We start from the raw sequence: 24,233 nt of genomic DNA, 5'->3' as shown, positions 1-24,233 counted from the left end.
ATTACTTGAATTATCAAATATGATTTTCAAATCCAAATGCTTTTTGTGTTACAGCACATTGAGCTTTTGGTTGCCTTTGTGACAATTGCTATGTAGAATACAAAAGCAAAATACTGCAGATGCTGGAATCTGAAATAAAAACAGAAAATGCTGGAAATTTCAGTGGGTCAGGCAGCATCTGTGGAGAGAAAAACAGTTATCGTTCAGGTGTTTGAAATGAATGGATTCTTAAGGAGCACTGAAAGGGGGAGGGGAAGAAAGAACAAAAGGGAAGGTCTGTGATAGGGTGGAAGACAGGAGAGGTTAGAGAGACAAAAGGGATGATGGGCTGACTTGAGATGGTAATGGCGTAAGTTAGAAAAAGGTTAGCCTAGATAGGGCGTGAATGGTAGAATAATTACCAACTGCCATTGGAGACAAAGAGGTCGAGAGTGTGCATGTCACAGCGCATAGCGCTGAGTGTGGATCCTAGGATAAGGCAAGAGCAGTGGTTTCAGAAACGTTGAATATCTCGGAGATATCTGTAATCTGGGGTGGATCCAAAACATGAAGGGTGGAATTTCAGTTGGAATCCCCATGGTTCCTAGGTGGATCCACGTGAATCCCCATAAGCATATTGGGGACCCCCCATTTTCATTGGTTGGCCTGGCCCACGTGATCCAAGGGGCGCTTGCGAAGCACACGCACCCCTGGGATACCTGGGCCTTTACGCAGGCATACGCACAGGAGCACGAGTCGACCAAACTCTAGGACCATCAGATAGGTTCGTACTTTTCTTGTGGTTTGGAGGCATCCGCTCGCAGGAAACCTCCAACCACAAATTCAGACCCAATCTCTCTTCATGTGATTTGATTTGAATAACCACCTCTTGAGATTACATGGCTCTTTGGTTCCATATTCATCACTAAGAGAATATTTTTCTCCGGAGTGCGATGGATGCCAACAGCCTTCTGGCATCTCACACAGTCTTTACGTGAAAGTCCGAGCAATGAGTGTAGGCGGGTTATTGATGTATACATTCGATGAGGAAAGGCATCATCACCCTCATCTACAAGCAGCTTTCAGAATCTGCAAGATCACTTTTTTGTGGCAGAAATCTCACCGCCTGAACCGTGTTAATTTAAACCTGGAAGTTTCTCAAAAATGTTATTGAAGTGATGCAGACTTGAAGCTGTATTCATTGCATATTTTAGAAAACTGGAAACCTGCAACCAAAATACTAACCTCGTTTACTCAGGCACATATGCAATGTATTTATTTATTGCATTCGTGTTTTGTGCGAGTGACAGTACGTTGAATGTACTTGACTGTCCTACAGAGCTTATTGCATTTGTAGCTCTCATAAGTGCTTGGAGTGTCTGCTACAGGATTTGTAATGAAGTGTTCACTTAGCTCAGCTAATAGTACTCTTCCCACTGTGGTAGTAGTTTATTGGTTTAAGCCCTACTGTAGGACACGAGTATGAGCACATTATCTGACACTCAAAGGCATTGTCAAAATGCTATTTTGCAGTCTAGCTGTTGGTTTATTGTGGAACAAAAAAAATTCAATACATGAAAAGAAGAAAGCGGATCTCGCCAGTACCATCATTCTGCCCTCAATCAAAAAAAGAGCAAATATAATCATTCATGTCATTTACTGTTTGTGACACCACACTACTCACAAATTGGTTGCCATGTTTACCTGCAGAACAGCAACTGCTGCACTTCAAAACTAACCCAGTGGTTGTGAAATGCTTTGGGACATCCAGAGGATGTTTTATTTGTTGCTGGTGATCACCTGACAATACAAAACTTCTGCAGTGGGCAACTCGGCTTTGGAAATTGATCAGAGTAGCCAGGGAAAGATGTTCGTAGTTTGGTGGAATGGAAGCCTTTCCTGGAGAATTAGGTACAAGTTGCCCTTGATTTTCTATTACAATTTTGCAAAAAGCGCTTCAGTTACGCCACCCTCTTGCAGACCGGCGCAGGAGAGGTAAATTTATCCTCGTGATTACTACTCTGCAAATTTCCATTTGATTTTCTGCTGCGTGGCTGCTCCATGGTTGGTCATTTGCTGGGTTTCAATTATATTTTCCGGGTTTCAATTATATTTTCCGTTTGCTGCCTCATGCATAGTTACGATAATTAGTTGACACTGATACTGGCTTTTGATGGTTGTTGCTACAGTGGTGGGAGGGAACTTGCATTTATATATTTATATAGCACCCTCATTGTGAAGAGCCTGGGAAATGTTCTGCAAAGAAACACAAAGGGAGCAAAAGAGTTACAATAATTAACCAAAGGATGGGGGGGGGGGGGGGGAAGAGAGACAACAAGGGGGCCGGGGGGGGTGTTAGGAAGGGAATTCTATAAAGTACAGGCGAGACAGCTGAAGACTGTGCCAATGAGAGTGCAGCAGAGGCAGTGCAGATACAAAGGAAGCCTCGGTGAAAGCACCGCCAGACACTGGCTGAGATACAAGGCAGGTTGAAGTTAGAGTTAGAGTGAAGCTGTGAATCAGAAGATTTTGACTGTTGCTAAGGACTTCTGATGGGCCTGGCAACGCATTATTTGTACAACCTGTTCCTATAAAATAATCAAACCCTATCTAAACAAGTTCACGAGTACCTAAAATGAACACCCCATATTCACATTCCAGCTTGGTATTTCAAAGTGCACTAATTCTGAACTCAACAACTTGTATTTATATAGCATCTTTAACGTCCCAAAGTTCTTCACAGGAGTGTCAAAAAAATTGACATGAGCCGCAACAGGAGACATTAGGGCAGATGATGAAAGGCTTGGTCAAATAGGTAGACTTTAAGGAGTGTCTTAAAAGGAGGAAAGGGTGGTAGTGAGGTTTAGGATTACAATTATATTTACTCATTTGCAAATATCATTTCAAAAAGGAGAAAGTGTTAAGAATTCAGAAGAAATTCCTCCCCCCCATCCCACGTCCATTTGGAGGGGGGGGGGGGGGAAAGTATCCTTAACTTAACACACCATCTACCTCGGCTATCCTCCATGATAGGGAACAATCAGCTATTACAATCACCGTTTAGATTTGTTAACCCACCAGAAGTACATAGGAATAAAAAACAACTCTTTTGCTGCCAGATTTCTATTCTTCAACCCCCAGCTCTCGGATGACTTAGCGGAGATGGGTTAAGGCTGGAATTCCCCACCTCTCGGATGACTTCGCGGAGATGGGTTAAGGCTGGAATTCCCCACCTCTCGGATGAATTCGCGGAGATGGGTTAAGGCTCGAATTCCCCACCTCTCGGATGACTTCGCGGAGATGGGTTAAGGCTGGAATTCCCCACCTCTCGGATGACTTCGCGGAGATGGGTTAAGGCTGGGATTCAAACACAACTACTCAATATTTTGGCTTTTCGCCCCTTAAACAGTTCAGTGCTAAAAAGTTAATATTTCATTTTCAATTTTAGGAGACTGGCCCTGACCTACTTCATTCTATCTGTGCTTTGAATATCGCCACACAAATAAAAACAGCAATTGCAAACTGTTCCTTCCATTAAGTTTCTGTCCTATTGAAAAATATTTTTCATTGTACTTTATGAAGAAAAACCACACTTATTAAAACATTTTATTGGGGTACACTTGGTAATACAGGACTTAAGAATTAGGGAGATTAAAAGGTCAAGCGCAGTAACAGGACTATATCGCCACAGTAAAATCCTCAATGCTGTTACAATGAAATGCGCCACTAGCCAAGTCCCATAACAATTTTAACAAATATTTTATAAAAGATGATCTAAACCAGTCTTCTCAAAGTACAATGGAGAAATAAAGGTTTCTTCATTCACTAATCATCTCAAAACCATTTTTTTTTTAAAAAAGGGGAAAAAAGTTTCATCCGCTTACAAGCCTTCTACCTTTTCCACAATAACTCCACAACCGGCATACAAAAGAAATTTAACCAAAGATATCCAGAAAGGTTAAAAAAAAATTGTTCTGGGATGTGGGTGTCGCTGGCAAGGCCGGCATTTATTGCCCATCCCTAATTGCCCAAGAAGGTGGTGGTGAGCCGCCTTCTGGAACCGCTGCAGTTATTGAGAGGTTCAAAAGTAACCATGATCCGTGCAGAGTTCTGCTAATAATAAATGATTACAGATACTGGGTTGACCAATATTAATAGAAGTATCAAAAGTACTGTAAGCTAATTGGTGGCAGTTATCCCTACCTAACTATTGGGGGGAGAAATAGAAAGAAATGGGTCATCTTATTTTAAACTGTGTTTTACTAAATGTTGTAAGTGATAAGACTGGGAGTATTCCCCAAAAGAACACCAATTGTGATAACAAACCCATATGGCTCGATGTTGTCTTTACACAACCCATACAGTTACAGTTTGCCCACTTAGTGTTTAACTGTAAGAGCCAAAGTGTTATTCTGTTATTAAGCCTAATATACTTTCAGCAGGAAAGCGCAGAAATTGAGGCAAGAGTCACCTGGGACCACATCACAAAGAAAGTTCATAAAGGGAGTTACTGTTCCGTCTTGCATTTTTAGCCAATACAGCAGAGAATTATATAAATTAGGAGAGGTTTGTACTATAGTGCAATGAAAAATCAAAAACTGAAGTGAAGGTTAAAAGGGAACTAAATGGTAGGTGTGAACTTATTCCTTCAATACATTACTTACACTTCACTCCGTTTAATTAGTGACTGATTTTTAAATATATCCTATTGTTCTATTCAGAGCTTCATCCCACACTCGATACTGGCCAAAGCTAATAACATTGAAAATTCAGTTTCTCCTCTCAAGTCACTTAACTAGAGGTCAGAGCAGTTAACTTTACACAAGAACTGACCATTAGCAGGGCAGTAAAAATATTATGGCCCCAGGCGTATGATCAAAAGCAGAGAAACATGACCGAAAAGGAGAGACTTGCTATGTAATAGCAACTTCCCCACTGAGGCAGTGAAAGTGTAACTATATTAAAATGTATTTTTAAATTTAAAAAATAAATGGGAGAGCATTTGCCCTACCAACCACTAGAGGAAAACAAGGCCACCTCATTACACTAAATAGAAACCAAATCAATCACCAGCCAAGGGTTTGAGACAATTCCAGGCTGCAGAATTACGACATCTTGAAAACTGTAGGTCGTATTCACTTGAACAAGTAATGAAAAAACACACTCGTTAATAGAAAGACTGTTTTCTTTTAACTCAGTTGGGTGTCTCTCAGTTCAGTTATTATTTTTTATTTTTGTTGGCTCTACACTAAACTCCTTGTACCAAGTAATTATTTTTCAGACATTCTTTCTGAAATTTTATGCATTGTGAATGTCAAGTAGAGCCATAGAGCAGAAGAATTCATCAATGACGCAGAACACCAGACGCCCGTTACCCAGATAAGAGTGGCAGAATTCAACTAACAGGAAAGCTCCAGGTCCACAATGAACCCACAGAATAGTGGGTTGACACTTGCTGCTGCTGAATATACAAGAGGAAAAAAAACAGAATTTCTGCTCATACCATTACTACAGAATGGATTCTACTGCAAAAATCGATTCAAGACTGCAGGGAGAGCCTTTGGAAAAGCACTCAGTCCCCTACGGTCCTCAATACACAAATCATTTCAAGATAAGTCAGAACAATGTTTGCTTTGCTGAAAACAAAACCAGCTGCAGGAAACAGCTTCAGCAAAACGGATTGCTCAAGGTTTGAACGAGTCAACCATTCTGTAACAGATTATCATACCAGTAAAGAAAAGACTTGCATTTTAAATAGCGCATTTCACAATCACCAGATGCCCCAAAGTGCTTTTACAGCCAGTGAAGTACTTTTTGAAGTGAGTCACTGTTGTAATGTAGGAAACGCGGCAGCTAATTTGTGCAGAGCAAGCTCCCACAAACAGCAATGCAAAAATGACCAGATAATCTGTTTGTGATTCTGATTGAGGGATAAACCTTTGACCAGGACATGTTCCTGCTCTTCCTCGAAATAGTGTCATGGAATCTTTTACATCCACCTCAGAGGGCAGAGGGGGGCCCTCGGTTTAACATCGGTTCTGAAAGACGGCACCTCTGACAGTGCTGCCTTCACTCAGCACTGGTGTGTCGGCCTAGAATTTTGTGCTCAAGTCCCTAAAGTGGGACTTGAACCCACAATCGTCTGGCTCAGACGTGCGGGTGCTACCAACTGAGCACGGCTGACGATGGTAAAAAAGTCAGTGCCGTCCTGGCACAGGTAAATCCTACTCAAGCTACCTTTTTGAGTAGCAAGAGGCTCACGGTTTCTTGGGTCAAAATATGTTCCGCTAATCATATGCCAGTTACTTTATGTGGGTTTAATCCTTGTAATGTCAGCAGCATTAAAAAAAAATTGGGGGAGGCTTTTATACAATTTCAGAAAAATGCATAGTTACTAACAAAGGGCGTGGGTTTTATAGCCATCATACTTTAGTTGGCTTTGGTTATCCAGAGGTCCAGTAAACGCGGGTGCAAGGAAGACAGCGAGGAAAGTAAAAAAAGACAAGAGAATAGAAGCAAATTAAAATGAAGATCATTTAGAAATACAAAACTAATGGGTGGGCAGTATTCTTAAAGTACAGTTTTAAAAAATTAATCCATTTTCAATTTAATGCTGATTAATGACCATTTGATTTTATAAACCCAGTAGACTAGCTTGCATGATAACACCATTAATCAATCTGCATGAATGCATCTCGTTTTGTTCTGTAGATCGAACGCAAATCTCCTGTAACTGTGCGGTATATGCAAGGCGATTATCAGATTACAAAAATGCAACAAAGTTACTGTGTACATCATCAGATACACAGACTCTGACACACATTACCTGGGAGGAATGTTTTATTATAATTTCGTAGTAGTCATGGTCTGAAGGTTGGGCTTACTAGAAACTTTTACGACTTGCAATTCCCACCCCCTCGCCCCGCCGCCAAGCTCTTAACTAACGAGCACAACATTCTCAACTCTTGCGAGAAAAATAAAAAAGTGAATGGGCAGCACTTAGCAAAGTGCAGAGATGGAGTTTAAAAAAAAGGGGAGCAACTTCACAAGGAAATGAAGCTGCAAACAAAGTTAAGCTGAAGAACCTAAAGCTCAATATCCTAATTTAGGGCAATTAAAAAAATCATAGCAATACGTAATTTACATAGAATTTGTAACTTCATTTATCCCCACTATGGAGGCTCACACTAAACGTACAGCACAACATTTTATTTTAAAGGAACATTTTCAAATACTTCGCTTTTTAAAAAAAAAAACCATTCACAGGTGATCAAGGAAGGGAAAGGGAACGGACAGTATGCGTACCGTAAAATATGGTGCAACAGTTGTTCTTTTCTACAATTTGCAGCCTGCAAACATGTGGCTGGTGTTTTGTGGGTGGTTTCCTGTACGTAAAAGTTGTGTGTGACTAACCATGTAGAATTTACAGGATATTTTGTACATCTTTCATGAAACACAATGGGGGAAGGATGTGAAAGAAATGGAAAAATGTGTTTTGAAATAAAATCTGCTTCTAAACAGAATTCCTTGCTAAGATCACGAATACTGTACATTACAGAGATTCTGTCAAGCAAAATGGGAAAGAATTCGAGGATTAAAAAACCTCTATACATCACAAAAATAAAACATGAATGGAAATCCTTTTTAAGCTATTTCACTAAAATGCAACTAACTGTGCTTCATTTTTCAACCCAATTCTTTCCATCGCAGCAAGACCAATCTCACGTAACAAGCCAAGGCAATCATGGTCTTCTATTTGGGGTTATAAAGGTCAAATTCCATTTCACGAAGCATCCATGTTAGTACAGTGCATCTGCGTTGCTGTTCCTGGGTCGTTTGATTTTCTCAATATTTTTGATGATCATGTCATGTAACGTTACCTGTTGGGGGGGGGGGGGAAAAATGTGATGTTTAAAAAAAATGTACCATTTTATTCTTCTCTGGGGGCAGCATGTTGGTACCTTTTCATCTACGGAACCGGTGTTCAAATCGAACCCAGACTGCTGGGATGAAATCTACAAACATGAGTTTGGACAGTCACAACTCAGCCGGCTTGGAGCTACAAGCGATCAGAATTCAGCAATCTCATTCATGACAGGAAAATGACAGCCGGTATGAGAAGTTGAACAATTCACACCGATACAGCAGGAGTCTTCCGAGTTTTAGGTTAAAGCATATTGTCGGGGCAGAGTAGAACAAAGTTGACATCTGACCATAATCTACCTGACCATTGGCAACTTATCGCTGACCCTGGCTGCCAGAAAAAGGAAAGCCATCTTCATGAACAAAAAAAAAAGCCAGAATGCTTTGAAGAGTTTCTTTGATGTCACAGCATGTTCTCAGGCCTTTGCCCAAGTGCTTTCTAAGATGAAATAAAAGCAGCCATGGCCAACGACGGTTCGGTTTTCCTCCCAGAAAATGTTTGGTATCTGCTGGGCACAGTGCATCTGAAATTCACTCGTATGGATGTATCCCACTAATTGCTGACATTGCAATTCAGAGATTCTTAGTGTCCAGGAAATTTTATAACCGCCCGATCTAGAAATCTGTATAACCCAAAAATGTGACTTACCATTAGAGTGCTCTTTTGTTCATTCGACTGAACAAAGCTGCAGGCACCAGAAACTGCAAGTACCTCACATTTTTGGACACAAGGACTTCTCGCTGCACTTCCTCTTCAGAGCTATGCACAGAAAGTTGCTTTACATCACTTTGTTTTGGAGAATAAATCAACCAAAACTGTACTTGGATGAATCTTTAAATATCTTGTTTACAAAAAAAACAGAATATGAATGCCTAAGTTCTAAAACCCAATCTGTAGCAATCACAGAATGTGATGCAAGGGAATTTCATGAGCACAGCTCTGCAGCAAAACAAAATGGTGCCCCCATGCTCAAACTCTAGCTCTGTGCAATCAAACTCAATAACCTCAGCGATATGTAACCTTTCAGTTCATCCCCACCCAGCAGAGTGAGGCTATTCTTCAGTTCATCCCCACCCAGCAGAGTGAGGCTATTCTTCAGTTCATCCCCACCCAGCAGAGTGAGGCTATTCTTCAGTTCATCCCCACCCAGCAGAGTGAGGCTATTCTTCAGTTTATTCACACCCAGCAGAGTGAGGCTATTCTTCAGTTCATCCCCACCCAGCAGAGTGAGGCTATTCTTCAGTTTATTCACACCCAGCAGAGTGAGGCTATTCTTCAGTTCATCCCCACCCAGCAGAGTGAGGCTATTCTTCAGTTCATCCCCACCCAGCAGAGTGAGGCTATTCTTCAGTTCATCCCCACCCAGCAGAGTGAGGCTATTCTTCAGTTTATCCCCACCCAGCAGAGTGAGGCTATTCTTCAGTTCATCCCCACCCAGCAGAGTGAGGCCATTCTCAAACTGACTGGAATCAACAACATGCACTGTGCGACAGTACAATAAAAGCAACAACTTGCTCATTTTAGGCGCAAAAGGTGAAATGTTCTTTTAACAACTCTTCCCTCATTTTATGCACTAGTCTCAATTTCCAAACCAAATTATCTTGGCATGAACAAGTCTGAAACAATGTAATTTTTTTTTTGGGGGGGGGGGGGTAAGGACTTGGCAGATTGTAAGGATATTTCACAATTTATTTTGGTCAGTTGGGTGCTTGACATACAGGAAAACCATCATCATATGTAAAAGTCTCCAAATCATGCTACTGAGAAACCTATACGGATAGTTTGCCCAATTTGGAGTGCACACTCTCACTGCAGGGACACATCACATTTAGAAAAGCCCAGAGAGCTGAAGCACAAGCTGGTACACCATGGCTTAGGGGCCCTGAAGGGTAGTGAGGGTAACCACTGGAGTTGAACCATTTAAAAACCACCACCAGCTAAGACCTTCCACTGGCCAGGGCAATGGCGTGCAAGGTTATCTGAAACCAATTGGAAAGAATCCCAACAGCTTTAACCCACCAGGTCCAATCGATAAGCCAGACCGATTAGTCAATCGGCAGCACCCTGGAGATTGGTGAATTTGTCGATCTCGGGTATCACATTATAGAATCTGAGAGGGTAAACTTGATTCTGAATTTCCACTGGCAGGCCTGTGATCTTGAAGCCACCTTAACCTCAAAAGAGACCTGCTCATCTCTCTTAACCCCAGGAGTAGAGTCACTAGTTGGTCATTATGCAAAAGGCAGTGGTAATAAGACAAACAGCTTTCACTTTGCACTTAAACTCTATCAACTGTTGCCATGCATGGATCAGACGCGAGGCAAGGCTTATTTTATACTGTCCACAACGACGTGACTTTCCCCTAACTTTTGTTGGGAGACACCTTGCACTGTGCCGATATGAATTCATGATTCCCCATACTAGTTATCCTCGGGACTGCTCACTTTCAGACTGCAGAAAACTGATCACCATTAGGAATTGGACTGCAACTGTCCAGTCTTTAACCAACAGAGAAAGGATGTTCATCCAATCAGTCCGGGTTAAATGTCAACCCAGGTCATAAAAATAACAGCTGTATCATCAATATCCATTTATTATATTGAATCGCGAGGAGGGATATCAGTGTTGGCAATGCATTCAAAAAGCTCAAAGCCAGACTCCCTAATGTAGGTCACTGTTCTTTACCAATATCATGACCCAAGTTGACAAGCAATAGGTTTCTATATCAAGGGGAGAAAGGGAAAAACGTGCTGGACCTCCCAAGATATTGTACCATGGAGAATTGCAATGCTGATTTGCACCTGCAATTATCCACAGGGCAAACTCCCACTCTCCACTATCGAAGGGAAGTACCCAGGCCCACATCAGACAATCCCCACAGGAAAAAGCAGTTGTGTCGTAGCACTCATTTTTCTTTTGGGAGAAACATCACGCTTTTTTGTGGAGAAAAGTGAGAAAGCAAGTTATTATTGCCACGCTGAATCAATAGTATTGTTTGAAAGCACAGCTCGAGACACTGAAAACTAAAGAGACATGAAAAGATTTTTCATTAGATCATTGTAGATCTGGACTGAATTTATACTTACATATTGATTTCTCAGTTCTGAAACAATTAACCGAAGACTGATGTATTCCTTTTCGTCAATTTCAGACACCGTGCGCCGGTAATCTTCCTAAAATCAGAAACAGGTAAATTATTGCTCCAGTTTAAAAAAAACAATTAACAACACTGCAGTGACTGCAGCATTCTTGGGCGATAGAGGAGAAAGTCAGCCACAATCTCCGGAGCACAAAGTGTGATTGTAGATTAGAAGTGAGGACAGAATTTGGCTCAGCTGTGATGCTCCACCTCCTCATAGGTGAATGGCTTATCAACAGTCAGCATTTAGGCTGCTACTTTTTTTTCTGTAACTCTCGGATTTCTCAAACAATGGCCAAAGATGGTTCGACAGTCAGCTGTGGCTCGGTGGGTCGCACGATCGCCTCCGAGTCAGAAAGTTGTGGGTTCAAGTCTCACTCCAGGGACATGAGCACAAAAATCTAGGCCGACACTCCAGTTATACTGTCGGAGGTGCCGTCTTTCGGATGAGACGTTAAACCGAGGCCCCGTCTGCTCTCCCAAGTGGATGTAAAAGATCCCAAGGCACTATTTCGAAGAAGAGTTAGCCCCAGTGTCCTGGCCAATATTTATCTCTTAATCAACGTAACAAAAAAAACAAACAGATTATCCGGTCATTATCACATTGCTGATTGTGGGAGCTTGCTTGTGCGCAAATTGGCTGCCGTGTTTCCCACATTACAACAGTGACTGCACTCCAAAAGTACTTCATTGACTGTAAAACACTTTGAGATGTCCAGTAGTCGTAAAAGGCGCTATATAAATCCAAGTCTTTTATTCTTTCACGTATGAAGAGTGGCGACTTTGACGGAGGTGCTGGAGGGTATCTGGCAAAGAACCTAAACCCAACAGGAGTTAATGGTTGAGAGAAATGGGGACAAAAGAGACGACAAATTGCTACAAAAAAATTACTTTACCCATCTCTGTTATTCGAGAAATTGAAGACAGCCATCACAGAGTAAAAATACCAGCCTTCAACACAAGGAAAATAAATAACTAAGTATTGCAGGTGGTTCAGGAATATATATGGTAGCATATAGTTGGGGATGAATGTAAATAGGACAAAGTACCTGTGGTAATGTTTTTGGTGAATTGTGTAATTCTGGCAGAGTTTAGTGCTGAGATTTAAAAAAAAATCACTTTTGCACTTGTCAGTATCAAACACTCATGGCAGGTACTGCCTGGATTAGATTTGAAGTACACTTTCTTAGTCTGCCCCAACAATGTCATTTAATTCCAACTCCTGAAGGACATTGTGGCTGTCCAGAGTGGGACTGCAGAGGACTCTCAGCAACGGGAACAAAATGGAGACTGTCCTAACTCATTCCAGTTCAGCTCGGAACATCCCTCCTCAATTAGTCCGGGCTAGATTTGTACCCAGGCTGTAGAACAGGCAAAAAAGGTTTACAAAACCAGCGCACAAATGAGCTCCTATCTAATTGGGATTTTATAATGAGTTAATTAAGAGAAGGAAAAACAGTACTGAGTAATGTCAGCTTACAAAATGCTTTTCCTAATGCGTAACCCTAAATATAGCATTTGTGACCAATAGGATGACTTGTTTAATTTAAAGATACTATTCAATTGCCTCTGATCACAAGCAATTAAACCTTTAATCTCCTGTATTTTGAAAATTAATGCATTTTATTTTTAGAACACACGTACCACGCTCCCAGGCTTTTAATTCAGTCCTTAAATTTCTAAATTCAAGTGGCATTTAACTTCCGCTCGGGATCCCAGGCAGACTGGCTGCGATCAGAAAGTTGCAAGAAGTTACACAGATGGACTTCTGTCTTTTTGCACTCTTGCACAGTATAATTACACTGAATTCTAGTTACCATGACTGTGGATTTCTTTTAATATACATTATTAAAATGGACCTTTCTCCTCTCACTATTTCCTTAACAGATCTCCATGAATTTCAGTCACAACGGGCTCAAAATTGGCCCACCTGTTTTTTCGGCACACTCACCAGAAATGCGCCGACTTTGTGGGCTGAAAATGGCACCAAAAAGATATGTCCGGATTCTGGCCGCTCTGTGGCCTCTCCCATAGCTTGGTGCGGCATGGTCGGTCTATTAGGGGGCGGAGCTAGGGCCCTGCGCAAAAAACAGTGTCGGCAGCTCTGCGCATGTGTACTGGAGGTTTCACGCATGCGCAGTAACTCCTGCGTGCGTGCTGCCGCCCCTATCCCAGGCCGAGTGGCCTCACGATGTGCCGGGCTAGAACTACATTTGTTGGAATAGTCAGAGAGCGCCAGTCAGGGCGAGAGGGCGCCAGTGAGCCAGTCAGGGCGAGAGGGCGCCAGTGAGCCAGCCAGAGCGAGTGAGAGAGTCAGAGCGAGCGAGCGAGCGAGCCAGTCAGAGCGAGCGAGAGAGCCAGTCAGAGCGAGCGAGCGAGCCAGTCAGAGCGAGCGAGCGAGCCAGCCAGAGCGAGCGAGAGAGCCAGCCAGAGCGAGCGAGAGAGCCAGCCAGAGCGAGCGAGAGAGCCAGCCAGAGCGAGCGAGAGAGCCAGCCAGAGCGAGCGAGAGAGCCAGCCAGAGCGAGCGAGAGAGCCAGCCAGAGCGAGCGAGAGAGCCAGCCAGAGCGAGCGAGAGAGCCAGCCAGAGCGAGCGAGAGAGCCAGCCAGAGCGAGCGAGAGAGCCAGCCAGAGCGAGCGAGCCAGCCAGAGCGAGCGAGAGAGCCAGCCAGTGGAAGTAGAGGTTCCAGGTCTCCTTTCGCAGGTTGGCAGCTTATCTTAGAAGTCATTTTCTGCTTGGATGTTGGCAGCCTGTGCTCTCCCCGACGTCCCGCACCTATCCCCGGCCGACTGGCCTCCCGCACCGGCCGGCACGCTGACTTCCTGGACCAAGTTTTGATAGGAAGGTGGGACTTAAGTTTTACTTTTTATTTCTTCTTGAATGTTTTTATGCTTCTTGAATGTTGTTGTGCTTCGATTAGTGCTTTGCAAGGTCCTCTCCGCTTCCCTTCCCACATATGCTGGCCTAAGTTAGTTTGGAGCAACTATTGACTGTCCAAAGTGGCCTAAATGGCCAAAACGGGTGTAGATGTCTGGCAACGCCCCCTTTTGAAAAAAAAACCAAAAGTAAAATAAATCCTAACTAACTCACCTACACTGGCACAAATTGAATATGCAGAATGGGGATTTTTTTTTTTAGATACTCCAGAAAAATCAAGTTGCTCCAAAAAAAACGGAACAACTCCTGGCCAATTCTGAGCCCAATGTTAGGATAGAATAAATCCATATCCCTTAATAACCAGCGTTAGGAGATCAAAAGATTTTGTACAAGTCTAGAAAAAAATGTGAACAATTTGTAATTTTGTAGGGTTTGGTTATGGGAACTAGCTAACCAACTAACTGGGTATGCATGTACTTCATAACACTTCCTAGCACCAATTGTTAATTTTGATGACAAATATACTTTCGCAGCAAATAGTTTTAATTCCACTTACCACATGGGGATACTTGGCTACTTTGGACACTAATTTTGCTCTTGTGATGTAGTATCTGGAAGGACACAAATACATGGTTTGTTTTAAATCAGGTTTTGTAAGGCTTGTATATCCAGAAAGCAGAGCATGATTTACATCCACGAATCGCAAAGATAATACCAGTTATACTTGGTACATCACCATAGTCACCTATTGCTCTGAAGCTTGAATATATCAAAAAGTCAAAATTTTAAACAGAATACATGCAAAGCTATGGAAATTTGTACTCTGAAAAGTTCTAGCTAAAATATACTAAGTGATAAATCCAGATAATGATTAACGCATCAAGATCTTCATTTGGAAAGATATGGATTAATCAAGGACAGTCAGCACGGATTTGTCAAGGGAAGGTCGTGTCTGACTAACTTGATTGAATTTTGAGAGGAGGTAATAACCAGGAGGGTTGATGAGGGTATGATGTAGTGTATATGGATTTTAGCAAAGCTTTTGATAAGGTCGCAAATGGCAGACTGGTCACGAAAGTAAAAGCCCATTGGATGCAAAATTGGCTCAGAGGCAGGAAACAAAAGGGAAATCGATGTTTGTGTGACTGGAAGGCGGTATCCAGCGGGGTTCCGCAGGGCTCAGTGCTGGGTCCCTTGCTTTTTGTGGTATATATCAATGACTTGGACCTGAATGTTGGGGGTATGATTAAGAAGTTTACAGATGACACTAAAATCAGCTGTGTGGTTGATAATGAAGAAGAAAGCTGTGGACTGCAGGAAGATATCAATGTACTGGTCAGGTGGGCAGAACAGTGGCAAATGGAATTCAATCCAGCTAAGTGTGAGGTAATGCATTTGCGAAGGTCTAACAAGGCAAGGGAATATACATTAAATGGTACGACACTGAAAAGTGTAGAGGAACAAAGGGAGCTTGGGGTGCAGGCCCACAGATCCCTGAAGGTAGCAGGCCAGGTGGATAAGGTGGTTAAGGTGGCATATGGAATACTTGCCTTTATTAGTCGAGGCAAGGAGTTGATAAGCTTGAACTGTATAAAACACTAGTTAGGCCGCAGCTGGAGTACTGTGTGCAGTTCTGGTCACCACATTACAGGAAAGATGTGATTGCACTGGAAAGGGTGCTGAGGAGATTTACAAGAATGTTGCCTGGGCTGGAGAATTTTGGCTATGAGGAAAGATTGCAGATGCTGGGTCTGTTTTCTTTGGAACAGAGGCAGCTGAGGGGAGACTGGATTGAGATGTATAAAATTATGAGGGGCCTGGATAGAGTGGATAGGAAGGACCGGTTTCCCTTGGGGGGGGGCGGGGGTCAACAAACAGGGGGCATAGATTTAAAGTAATTGGGGGGGGAGGTTTAGAGGGGATTTGAGGGAAAAATTTCTTCACCCAGAGGGTGGTGGGAGTCTGGAACTCACTGCCTGAAAGGGTGGTAGAGGCAGAAACCCTCACCAAATTTAAAAAGAACTTGGATGTGCACTTAAAGTGCCGTAACCTACAGGGCTAGGGACCAAGAGCTGGAAAGTGGGATTAGGCTGGATAGTTCTTGATTGACCGGCGCAGACACGATGGGCTCAAATGGCCTTCTTCCGTGCTGTAAATTTCTATGATTAGAAACATAGAAAATAGGTGCAGGAGTAGGCCATTCGGCCCTTCGAGCCTGCACCACCATTCAATATGATCATGGCTGATCATGCACCTCAGTACTCCATTCCTGCTTTCTCTCCATACCCCTTGATCCCTTTAGCCATAAGGGCCACATCTAACTCCCTTTTGAATATATCCAACGAACTGGCCTCAACAACTTTCTGTGGTAGAGAATTCCACAGGTTCACCACTCTCTGGGTGAAGAAGTTTCTCCTCATCTCGGTCCTAAATGGCTTATCCCTTATCCTTAGACTGTGACCCCTGATTCTGGACTTCCCCAACATCGGGAATATTCTTCCTGCATCTAACCTGTCCAATCCTGTCAGAATTTTATGTTTCTATGAGATCCCCTCTCATTCTTCTAAATTCCAGTGAATATAAGCTGCACTTACCTGGAGATCTGGTCCAAGTATGAAGCGGCTTCACTCTCAACTGTTCGAAGTTCTGCCACAGTCTCTTCCTTTAATTGTATGGGGGAGGGAAAACAAAAAGATCTAGCAAGTGCTATGACATTATGGCTGCAAACTTTGTGTTAAGCATTTAAACTCCGTTTGCCAAGTTTGAATCTTTGTTCAGATTATCTAATATTGTGTTAAAGGCATAGTTGCCATTGATTTACCAAGAGAAAATCTCCATTTCAAAATGGAAGGTTTAGTCATTTACCTTCCCCACTGTTCCTTTAACTTCCAACACAACTATATGGGCGTGGAAGTTGATGGGTAACTATGGCATGGGGGGGGGGGGGGGGTTGGGTGGGGAGGGGAAGAAGAGATAAGAGAGCTTTCAATCTGAAGTAACCCTCCTTGAAAACATACATTTAAACATGAAAAATGGTATTCTTAAGTTCGTAGGAGCCTTAGTGAGACTTTCCACATGGGGCTTGTGTCCTGGCCATAATTAAACTTAACTTTCACTGCCAAGGTTGGGCATCAAAGAGCAAGAAAAGTTGCCAGTTAAAATGAGAGAGTCAGTCAGTCAGTCCGATCCAGATATGTAGCCAATCGGTCTGCTCGGGTTGGAATGTAACATGGTGGGTTCGTCTGTCTGTTCGTACATTTAAACAGCTAAGAATTAAAAAAACAATTTTTATAAAAGGTTTTTCTAATGTTTCTGGGGAGTACTTTGTGGTGGAACTTTTACAATGTTCTGCACTTAAAATAAATGAATAATGTAATAAGTGAAGTCACGATAAATCAAGGAGTCACAACCAGCTATGATCAGCAGAAATGGAACTGCGCTATTAAAAATGTAACACATGCGCACACATGCATATATACATTGCAAAATATGCGACAAGGTTAGCTGCTCTATCACCAACGTTCCCTGGAATTTCTCTTGGGTGCAGGGCCCCGCAGCCCATTGAAAGTTCCACGTATGAGGGAATTTTAACAAAAAGCAGGTCCAGGGCTGGCTGTGGGCTCAGAGGGAACGTTGCTGTCGCCCCCTGTTTCCTTAGCATGACAAACCAGGAAAAGTCTAGAAAACAATCGCATGATGCAGTACAGCACCGGCCAGCTTTTGCAGATCTGGGACCAGGGTTTGAATGCCCGGAGGTGAAGGCCATTCCCTTTGCAAGCAGAAAAGGTCTTGCGTGAAACGAGTTTGGACAATCTCAATGGCACCTTTGCGCATTTGCAATCCCACACAACAAAGCTATCTGTGATTCAACTGGAAGGGTAATCGGACTAGAGTAGGTGGTACTCTGATTTGGCTGCAACTATTGCAGAGTACAGGGAATTTTACCATGCATCTGGTCCCACTGCACGAGTCGAGAGTGCTTGATGCGGATGTATAGCTAACCTAGAAAGGCACTGCGATTCCAGCTGACATCTCTCAGCTTGATCAGCAGAAAAACTAATCCCGAAATGCAAAATAAATAGCAACGGGTGCAGAAAATAGGTGGGTGCAAATCTAAAATACCACTCACACGACAAAAGGCATTACCTGAATAGAAACACCAAAGTTGTTGCCATCTTCTATCCTTGGTATCAATAGCTGAACCCACATTTTAACCTAAAGCAAGTCCAAAAGAATGGTTATTACACAGCTGCACAACCCACATTGACAGGAAATTTAGACAGCACAAAAGAGCAAAGTTCTCCCATCTGGAGTAGTGATTTTTTTTCTCGCCCTACCGCAAAATAATCCCTTATGGGAGGGAAAAGGAAGGAATTAAATGTTCTCTTAGCTTTGCTGACTGACAATTTGCCAATAACCACAGACTTTGATTTCTATTATAGTGTGGAAAGGACTGGGGCGTGAGATTTTTTGCAGTCAATTTAATGAATTTTGCTCATTTTTAGTATTCTGAACCAGTGGTTCTCAAACCGGGGTCCGCAGGGACATTCCAGGGGGTCCGCGACAACAAGACCACTCGCATCACCCCCCCAGACGCCTGCAGCTGGCCACCCGCAATGACCAGGGGCCCGACAAGCTGCGGGGGATGGGTGACCATCGCTCAGGACAGGGTGCTGCCCCCCCCCCCCCCAAGAAAACCTGCACTGGGAGCACGAAGAGCATCAAAGAATGAACCTATTACGAATGCAAGAAATAGGAGCAGGAGTAGGCCATTTGGCTCCTCGAGCCTGCTCCGCCATTCAATAAAATCTTAGCCTCAACTCCACTTCCCTGTCCGCTCCCCATAACCCTGAACTCGCCTATTGTTCAAAAATCTGTCTATCTCCACCTTAAATACATTCAATGACCCAGCCTCCACAGCTCTCGGGTAGAGAATTCCAAAGATTCATGACCCTCAGAAGAAATTCCTCCTCATCTCCACTTTAAACGGGCGACGCCTTATTCTGAAAGTATGCCCCCTAATTCTAGATTCCCCCACGAGGGGAAACATCCTCTCTGCATCTACCTGGTCAAGCCCCCTCAGAATCTTACACGTTTCAATACGTAATACCAACCATCCACAGTATTTTAGAAAGAGCGCGTTACAGTCTGAAAGGAGTCAGAGTGATTGCGAGTTCATTTAATGATAAATTGTCCTATTTTCATCCTTTATCTCAATTGTACTATTGCTTGCACAAACCCCCCTCTAGTTAGTGAAAAAATTAAAATGTGAAGAATCAACAATTTTGAAAATTCTGCCAGCTTTGGTTTTGTGAATATTTTTCAAAGAGTACATCCGGGTGCATGAATACTAACGAGATGAAGATGTCCAGAGGTGATGAATTAATTTAGTAATAAAAAGGGCCTGATTCAATTATGGTCTGTTTCAGATTTAGATAGTTTGAATGCTGGACTCTTTTTCGGGAGTTCTGGATCCTTTGGTCAGTTAGAATCGAATCCCACAACACACAGTAATCGCGGGAAGAGGTCACTCTCGAGCTGTGTGCTTCTTTCCTGTTTGTGCCGCACTGTTCCTAGACTCGTAACCCGTAGGAAAGTGAACAGCTTTAAATAACTTGTCAAACATCACCATCATCATCATAGGCAGTCCCTCGGAATCGAGGAAGACTTCCTTCCACTCGTAAAATGAATTCTTAGGTGGCTGAACAGTCCAATACAAGAGCCACACACTCTGTCACAGGTGGGACAGATAGTTGTTGAGGGAAGGGGTGGGTGGAACTGGTTTGCCGCACGCTTTTTCTGCATGCTTTCAGCGATGAGACTCGAGGTGCTCAGCGCTCTCCTGGAGGCACTTCCTCCACTTAGGGCGGTCTTTGGCCAGGGACTCCCAGGTGTCGGTGGGGATGTTGCACTTTATCAGGGAGGCTTCCTCAGGTGGAGATGTCAAACATCACACCAATGATAGACAATGTGAAGCAGATGCACCCAACCTCACTGATAGCTGTAACTAAATGCGTGTGTGTTAATTGTTAACAGGTTTATTGGGTGTGAAGTGAATAGTGTCAGTGTCATGACTTCTGGATTGGAGGAACCACTATCCCCTTCGATTCCCCCCCACCCCCTCTCTGCCTTCTTCACCCCCCCCTGTCTCTCTCCTTTCCCCCCATCTCTCTCCTTCCCCCCCCATTTCTCTCTCCTTCCCCCCCCCATTTCTCTCTCCTTCCCCCCCAATTTCTCTCTCCTCCCCTCCCCCATCTCTCTCTCCTCCCCACCCCCCATCTCTCTCCTTCTCCTCTCTCTCTCCCCCCCCCCCCCCCAAAGCTGTCTCTCTTCCCCCCCCTCACCCCCGAAACTGTCTCTCTTCCCTTCCCCCCCCCCCACTTCGAGCTGTCTCTCCCCCACCTCCCCAAAGCTGTCTCTCTTTCCCCCCACCCCCCAAACTGTCTCTTTCTCCCCGCTTCCCCCCCCCCCCCAGCTATCTCTCTTTCTCACCGCCCCCCCCCACAAAAGCTGTCTCTCTTTCTCCTCTCCCCTCCCCTCTCCCCCTGGTGATGGCCGTCTCTTTTCTGTCAGAATTGGTCTCAAGATGAACAGTCTTCCCAGACTTCCCTATTGATTTTAAATACTCCTGGACCATCTTGCTGTATAGTCAATGGTGAGCATCTTTGCATCATATTCTGCAATGTGCAATTGATGGGGTGCAGGGGAGAGGGGGAGCAATGGCGCTCCTGACCCATCAGGCTGCTGAACTTCAACCTTTCCTCTGGACTCCACGCTCTCCTATCATCCACGCTCCTTCCGTGGTGAATCCTTGATTTTCCATCTGTATCCGTACAGCGAGCACGGTGCTCCGTGTCCGACGGGACATTTGGCAACATTTTTATTTACCGTGGGGCCTATTTACTTGTTCCCCTTTTATTTTTCTCCCCTCTCTTCCTGCAGCTGTTGACTCCTCACTGGGGCAGAATTCCTTGGGTGTCAATCACCTTGTCAGTATCTTGTGCCAGTGAACATTGTTTTTAGGAGATGTACACGGCTGACTTGGGTCATGATAGTCCGCATGAAGAGCAGGAAGCGATGGGTGAAACAATTCTGTAAATATTCACTTCCAATTGCTGGGGGCAGGACAATTCGAACAATTTTATTATACTTGGTGTATACCGATTTGTAACGGTTTAGCGTTGTATCACTAGAGGTCAGATATATGTTGGAGGGCTGCAGGGGGGAGTGGCAGTTTCTGCCACGTTATGGGCTCATATGTAAGGAGTCCTGCGCCTGTTTCAGGACCATTCTATAAAATACGTGAAAAACCAGGTGGATCACGCTGTGCGAGCTCTGCAGTTTTTCCAGTTCTACAGCGGTCCTTAAAGGAACCACTGAGGAAATGGTAGGGAAAGTATTTTTTACTTTCCCTTCTCTGGATGTTTGCAACATGCTTTCTCCACAGATTGGCCATTAGAGGATGTCGCTGACTGCTGGAATTTCTCACTGCCGTGGCAAGTTGGTCCGAGTGGGGCTGTGACCATCTTCGTTCATTGAATCTATTTTAAGATGGAGGTAGACAGATTTTTGAACGACAAGGGAGTCAAGAGTTATGGGGAACAGGCAGGGAAGTCGAGTTGAGACCAGGATCAGATCAGCCGTGATCTTATTGAATGGCGGAGCAAGCTCGAGGGGCCAAATGGCCGACTCCTGCTCCTATTTCTTATGTTTCACCAAAGAACATAAGAATTAGGAGCAGGAGTAGGCCATAAGGCCCCTCGAACCTGCTCCACCATTCAATAAGATCATGGCTGATCTTCAACTTCAACTCCACTTTCCTGCCCGATCTCCATACTCCTTGATACCTAGAGTCCAAAAATCGATCTCAGCCTTGAATATACCAGGTACAACCTCCGAAATTTGGAGTTTTAAAAACCGGAATGTTCCGAAAACCGGATATTGTGCAGATCGCTGGAGTAGACGTCTGTAATCTGGAAATATGTTCCGAAAACCGGACTTAGTCGGTATCCGGGTTTCAATCCTTCCTCCCGCACCCCTGCAGCCACTGTCCCTGTCGGTATCGGGATTTGAATCACCCACAGCATCTGCCCTGTCAGTATAAGAACATAAGAAATAGGAGCAAGAGTAGGCCATACGGCCCCTCGAGCCTGCTCCGCCATGTAACACGATCATGGCTGATCCGATCATGGACTCAGGTCCACTTCCCTGCCCGCTCCCCATAACCCCTTATCGGTTAAGAAACTGTCTATCTCCGTCTTAAATTTATTCAATGTCCCAGCTTCCACAGCTCTCTGAGGCAGCGAATTCCACAGAATTCCTCAGAGAAGAAATTCCTCCTCATCTCGGTTTTAAATGGGTGGCCCCTTACCCTGAGGCTTTGCCCCCTAGTTCTAACCTCTCCAAGCCAGGGGAAACAACCTCTCACATATACCTGATCAACCCCTTTCAGCATCTTATATGATATATGAATCTTATCCGAACTCAACTGCAGAAGTACAGCACCATACCGCCCATTTTGGAATGAATGGGTTGCTAACTGCACAGGGCCCCAAGCTGCACACAAGGTTAGAGTTGCAAAACAGGTCACTTACTGTATTGCACTTCTCCATAAGTGTCCTGATTTCTGGTTTTATTTTCTCAATCATTTCAACCAGCTGCTGGTTGCTCTTCAGCATTCCATTTGGCATTACAAACACCTTTGTACCTGCAATTGCAAATTTAACAAGACCATGAGATCCAGTAGAGGAAAATCATTGCGGTGCATTTTGCACTTTTTTTTTTAAATCTTAAAAAAATGTTTTGTTGAATGCATTTAAAAAAAAATTATCGCAATGTTGTTGCTCCAAAAGTAAAAGCAGAATATGCTGCAAATGCTGGAAGTACACAATAAATCCAACAAGCATTTGAGTGCTGGATCTTTACTCGAATAGTTCCGATGTCAGAAACATCAACAGTGTGTCACCTGACAGATTTACTGAATGATTCCAGCATTTTGCATTTTTAAGTTGAGAGTTGCAGCAATTAGTTTTAATCTGTAGTCGGAATCGCAAAGTACGCGTGAGTAATCCCCAACCGGGAGCAACTTTGGATGAACTTCCGTATAGATTGCGCAGCGACAGACAAGGTGGCCAAAAACAAAAACGTGTAATTTCTGAGAAAATTACACCCTAAATGGACAGTCAAATAGTACTATTATGCAATATAAAGTACTTGAACTTTCAGTGACACACTCCAATCATATATCCGGTCACATTTCTCAGTTTTTCTCCTGCACGCTCACTCACATTCATTCATTGTTTTAAAAAATCGTCTATTTTTTGACAACGCTTCTGTTGTTCTCAGTCAAGGCAAGGGATAATAATATTAGGAAACGAAACAATTTTCTGGCTTCCACCAGAAAATACTCCCTAGTGAGATGCACCAAACACCTGTTCCAAAGCAAGGCTTCCTCAGCTCTGTCCAGATGCTGTGGACCCAAGTTTTGGGCTGCGCCATTCGCGTCAGAAAGTGCGCCTAAAAAAAACGTACTTATTCTCCAGCTCCCCACAGGTCCTCTGGAGATGGGCGCGGCGCAGCACGAGCTGTGGGGGGCGGAGCCATGTCCCTGCGCTGAAAACAGTGCCGGGACCTCTGCACATGCACGCTACAGTGGGCGCGCATGTGCAGTAGCTCCAGGCGCCCGAAACTGTGGGAGGGGCCCGAAGCACGCAGCCCCTGGCCGAATGGCCTCACTGGGGCTGCATGGATAAAGCTCCTCCCACCCGACCCAACTTGACCCCCCCAGCGACTTTCTCTCCTCTCCACCCCCCCCCCCCCGGACCTCCGCGACACTCTCTCCCCACCCCCCCCCCCCCCCCACACGACACTCTCTCTCTCCCACCCCCCCACGACACTCTCTCTCTCCCACCCACCCCCCCCAACGACTCTCTCTCTCTCTCTCTCTCTCTCCCCCCCCACACGACACTCTCTCTCTCTCCCCCCCCCCGCACGACACTCTCTCTCTCTCTCTCTCTCTCTCTCTCTCTCTCTCTCTCTCTCTCTCTCTCTCTCTCTCTCTCCCCCTCCCTCCCCCCCCCCCACACACGACACTCTCTCTCTCCCACCCAGCCCCCCCCACTCCACGACACTCTCTCTCTCTCCCCCCCACCCCAGGACCTCCGCGACTCTCTCTCCTCCCCCCCCCACCCCGCAAGACACGACGCCACCTACCTGTCAATCCAGCCCGAGGTCTTGGGCCCGGCTGTTGAGCCTCCTTCTCTCCCTCCCCTCCCCACCCCACTCTCTCCTTCCTTCCTTCCCTCCCTCCCCTCCCT

General features: G+C 44.3%; 1 protein-coding gene across 3 annotated transcripts in view; it reads right to left on the bottom strand.

Moving 5' to 3' along the window:
• Window positions 1-1,513: 1,513 nt before the first annotated feature.
• psme3 (proteasome activator subunit 3) overlaps window positions 1,514-24,233 on the bottom strand; it is a 59,340-nt gene continuing 36,620 nt past the window's right edge. The window contains exons 6-12 of one of the 3 annotated variants that reach the window (XR_011588217.1): window positions 22,512-22,624; window positions 18,064-18,132; window positions 16,512-16,579; window positions 14,474-14,528; window positions 10,990-11,076; window positions 8,552-8,662; window positions 7,776-7,859 (exon numbers count right to left, since the gene is read on the bottom strand). Coding sequence is in view for 2 of the 3 variants with exons in the window: in XM_070864354.1 (XP_070720455.1) it covers window positions 7,779-7,859; window positions 10,990-11,076; window positions 14,474-14,528; window positions 16,512-16,579; window positions 18,064-18,132; window positions 22,512-22,624 (473 nt within the window). In the remaining variant the exon portion in view is untranslated. Of the gene's footprint in view, window positions 2,236-7,441; window positions 7,860-8,551; window positions 8,663-10,989; window positions 11,077-14,473; window positions 14,529-16,511; window positions 16,580-18,063; window positions 18,133-22,511; window positions 22,625-24,233 lie in introns of those variants that run through there. The other 2 variants (XM_070864355.1, XM_070864354.1) reach the window with 2 other exon arrangements.

Source organism: Pristiophorus japonicus, chromosome 21 (assembly GCF_044704955.1).
Source record: "Pristiophorus japonicus isolate sPriJap1 chromosome 21, sPriJap1.hap1, whole genome shotgun sequence".
NCBI classification, from domain to species: domain Eukaryota; kingdom Metazoa; phylum Chordata; class Chondrichthyes; family Pristiophoridae; genus Pristiophorus; species Pristiophorus japonicus.
The sequence above is the reverse complement of the archived record's forward strand: the minus strand, read 5'-3'. Positions and strand labels throughout refer to the sequence as shown.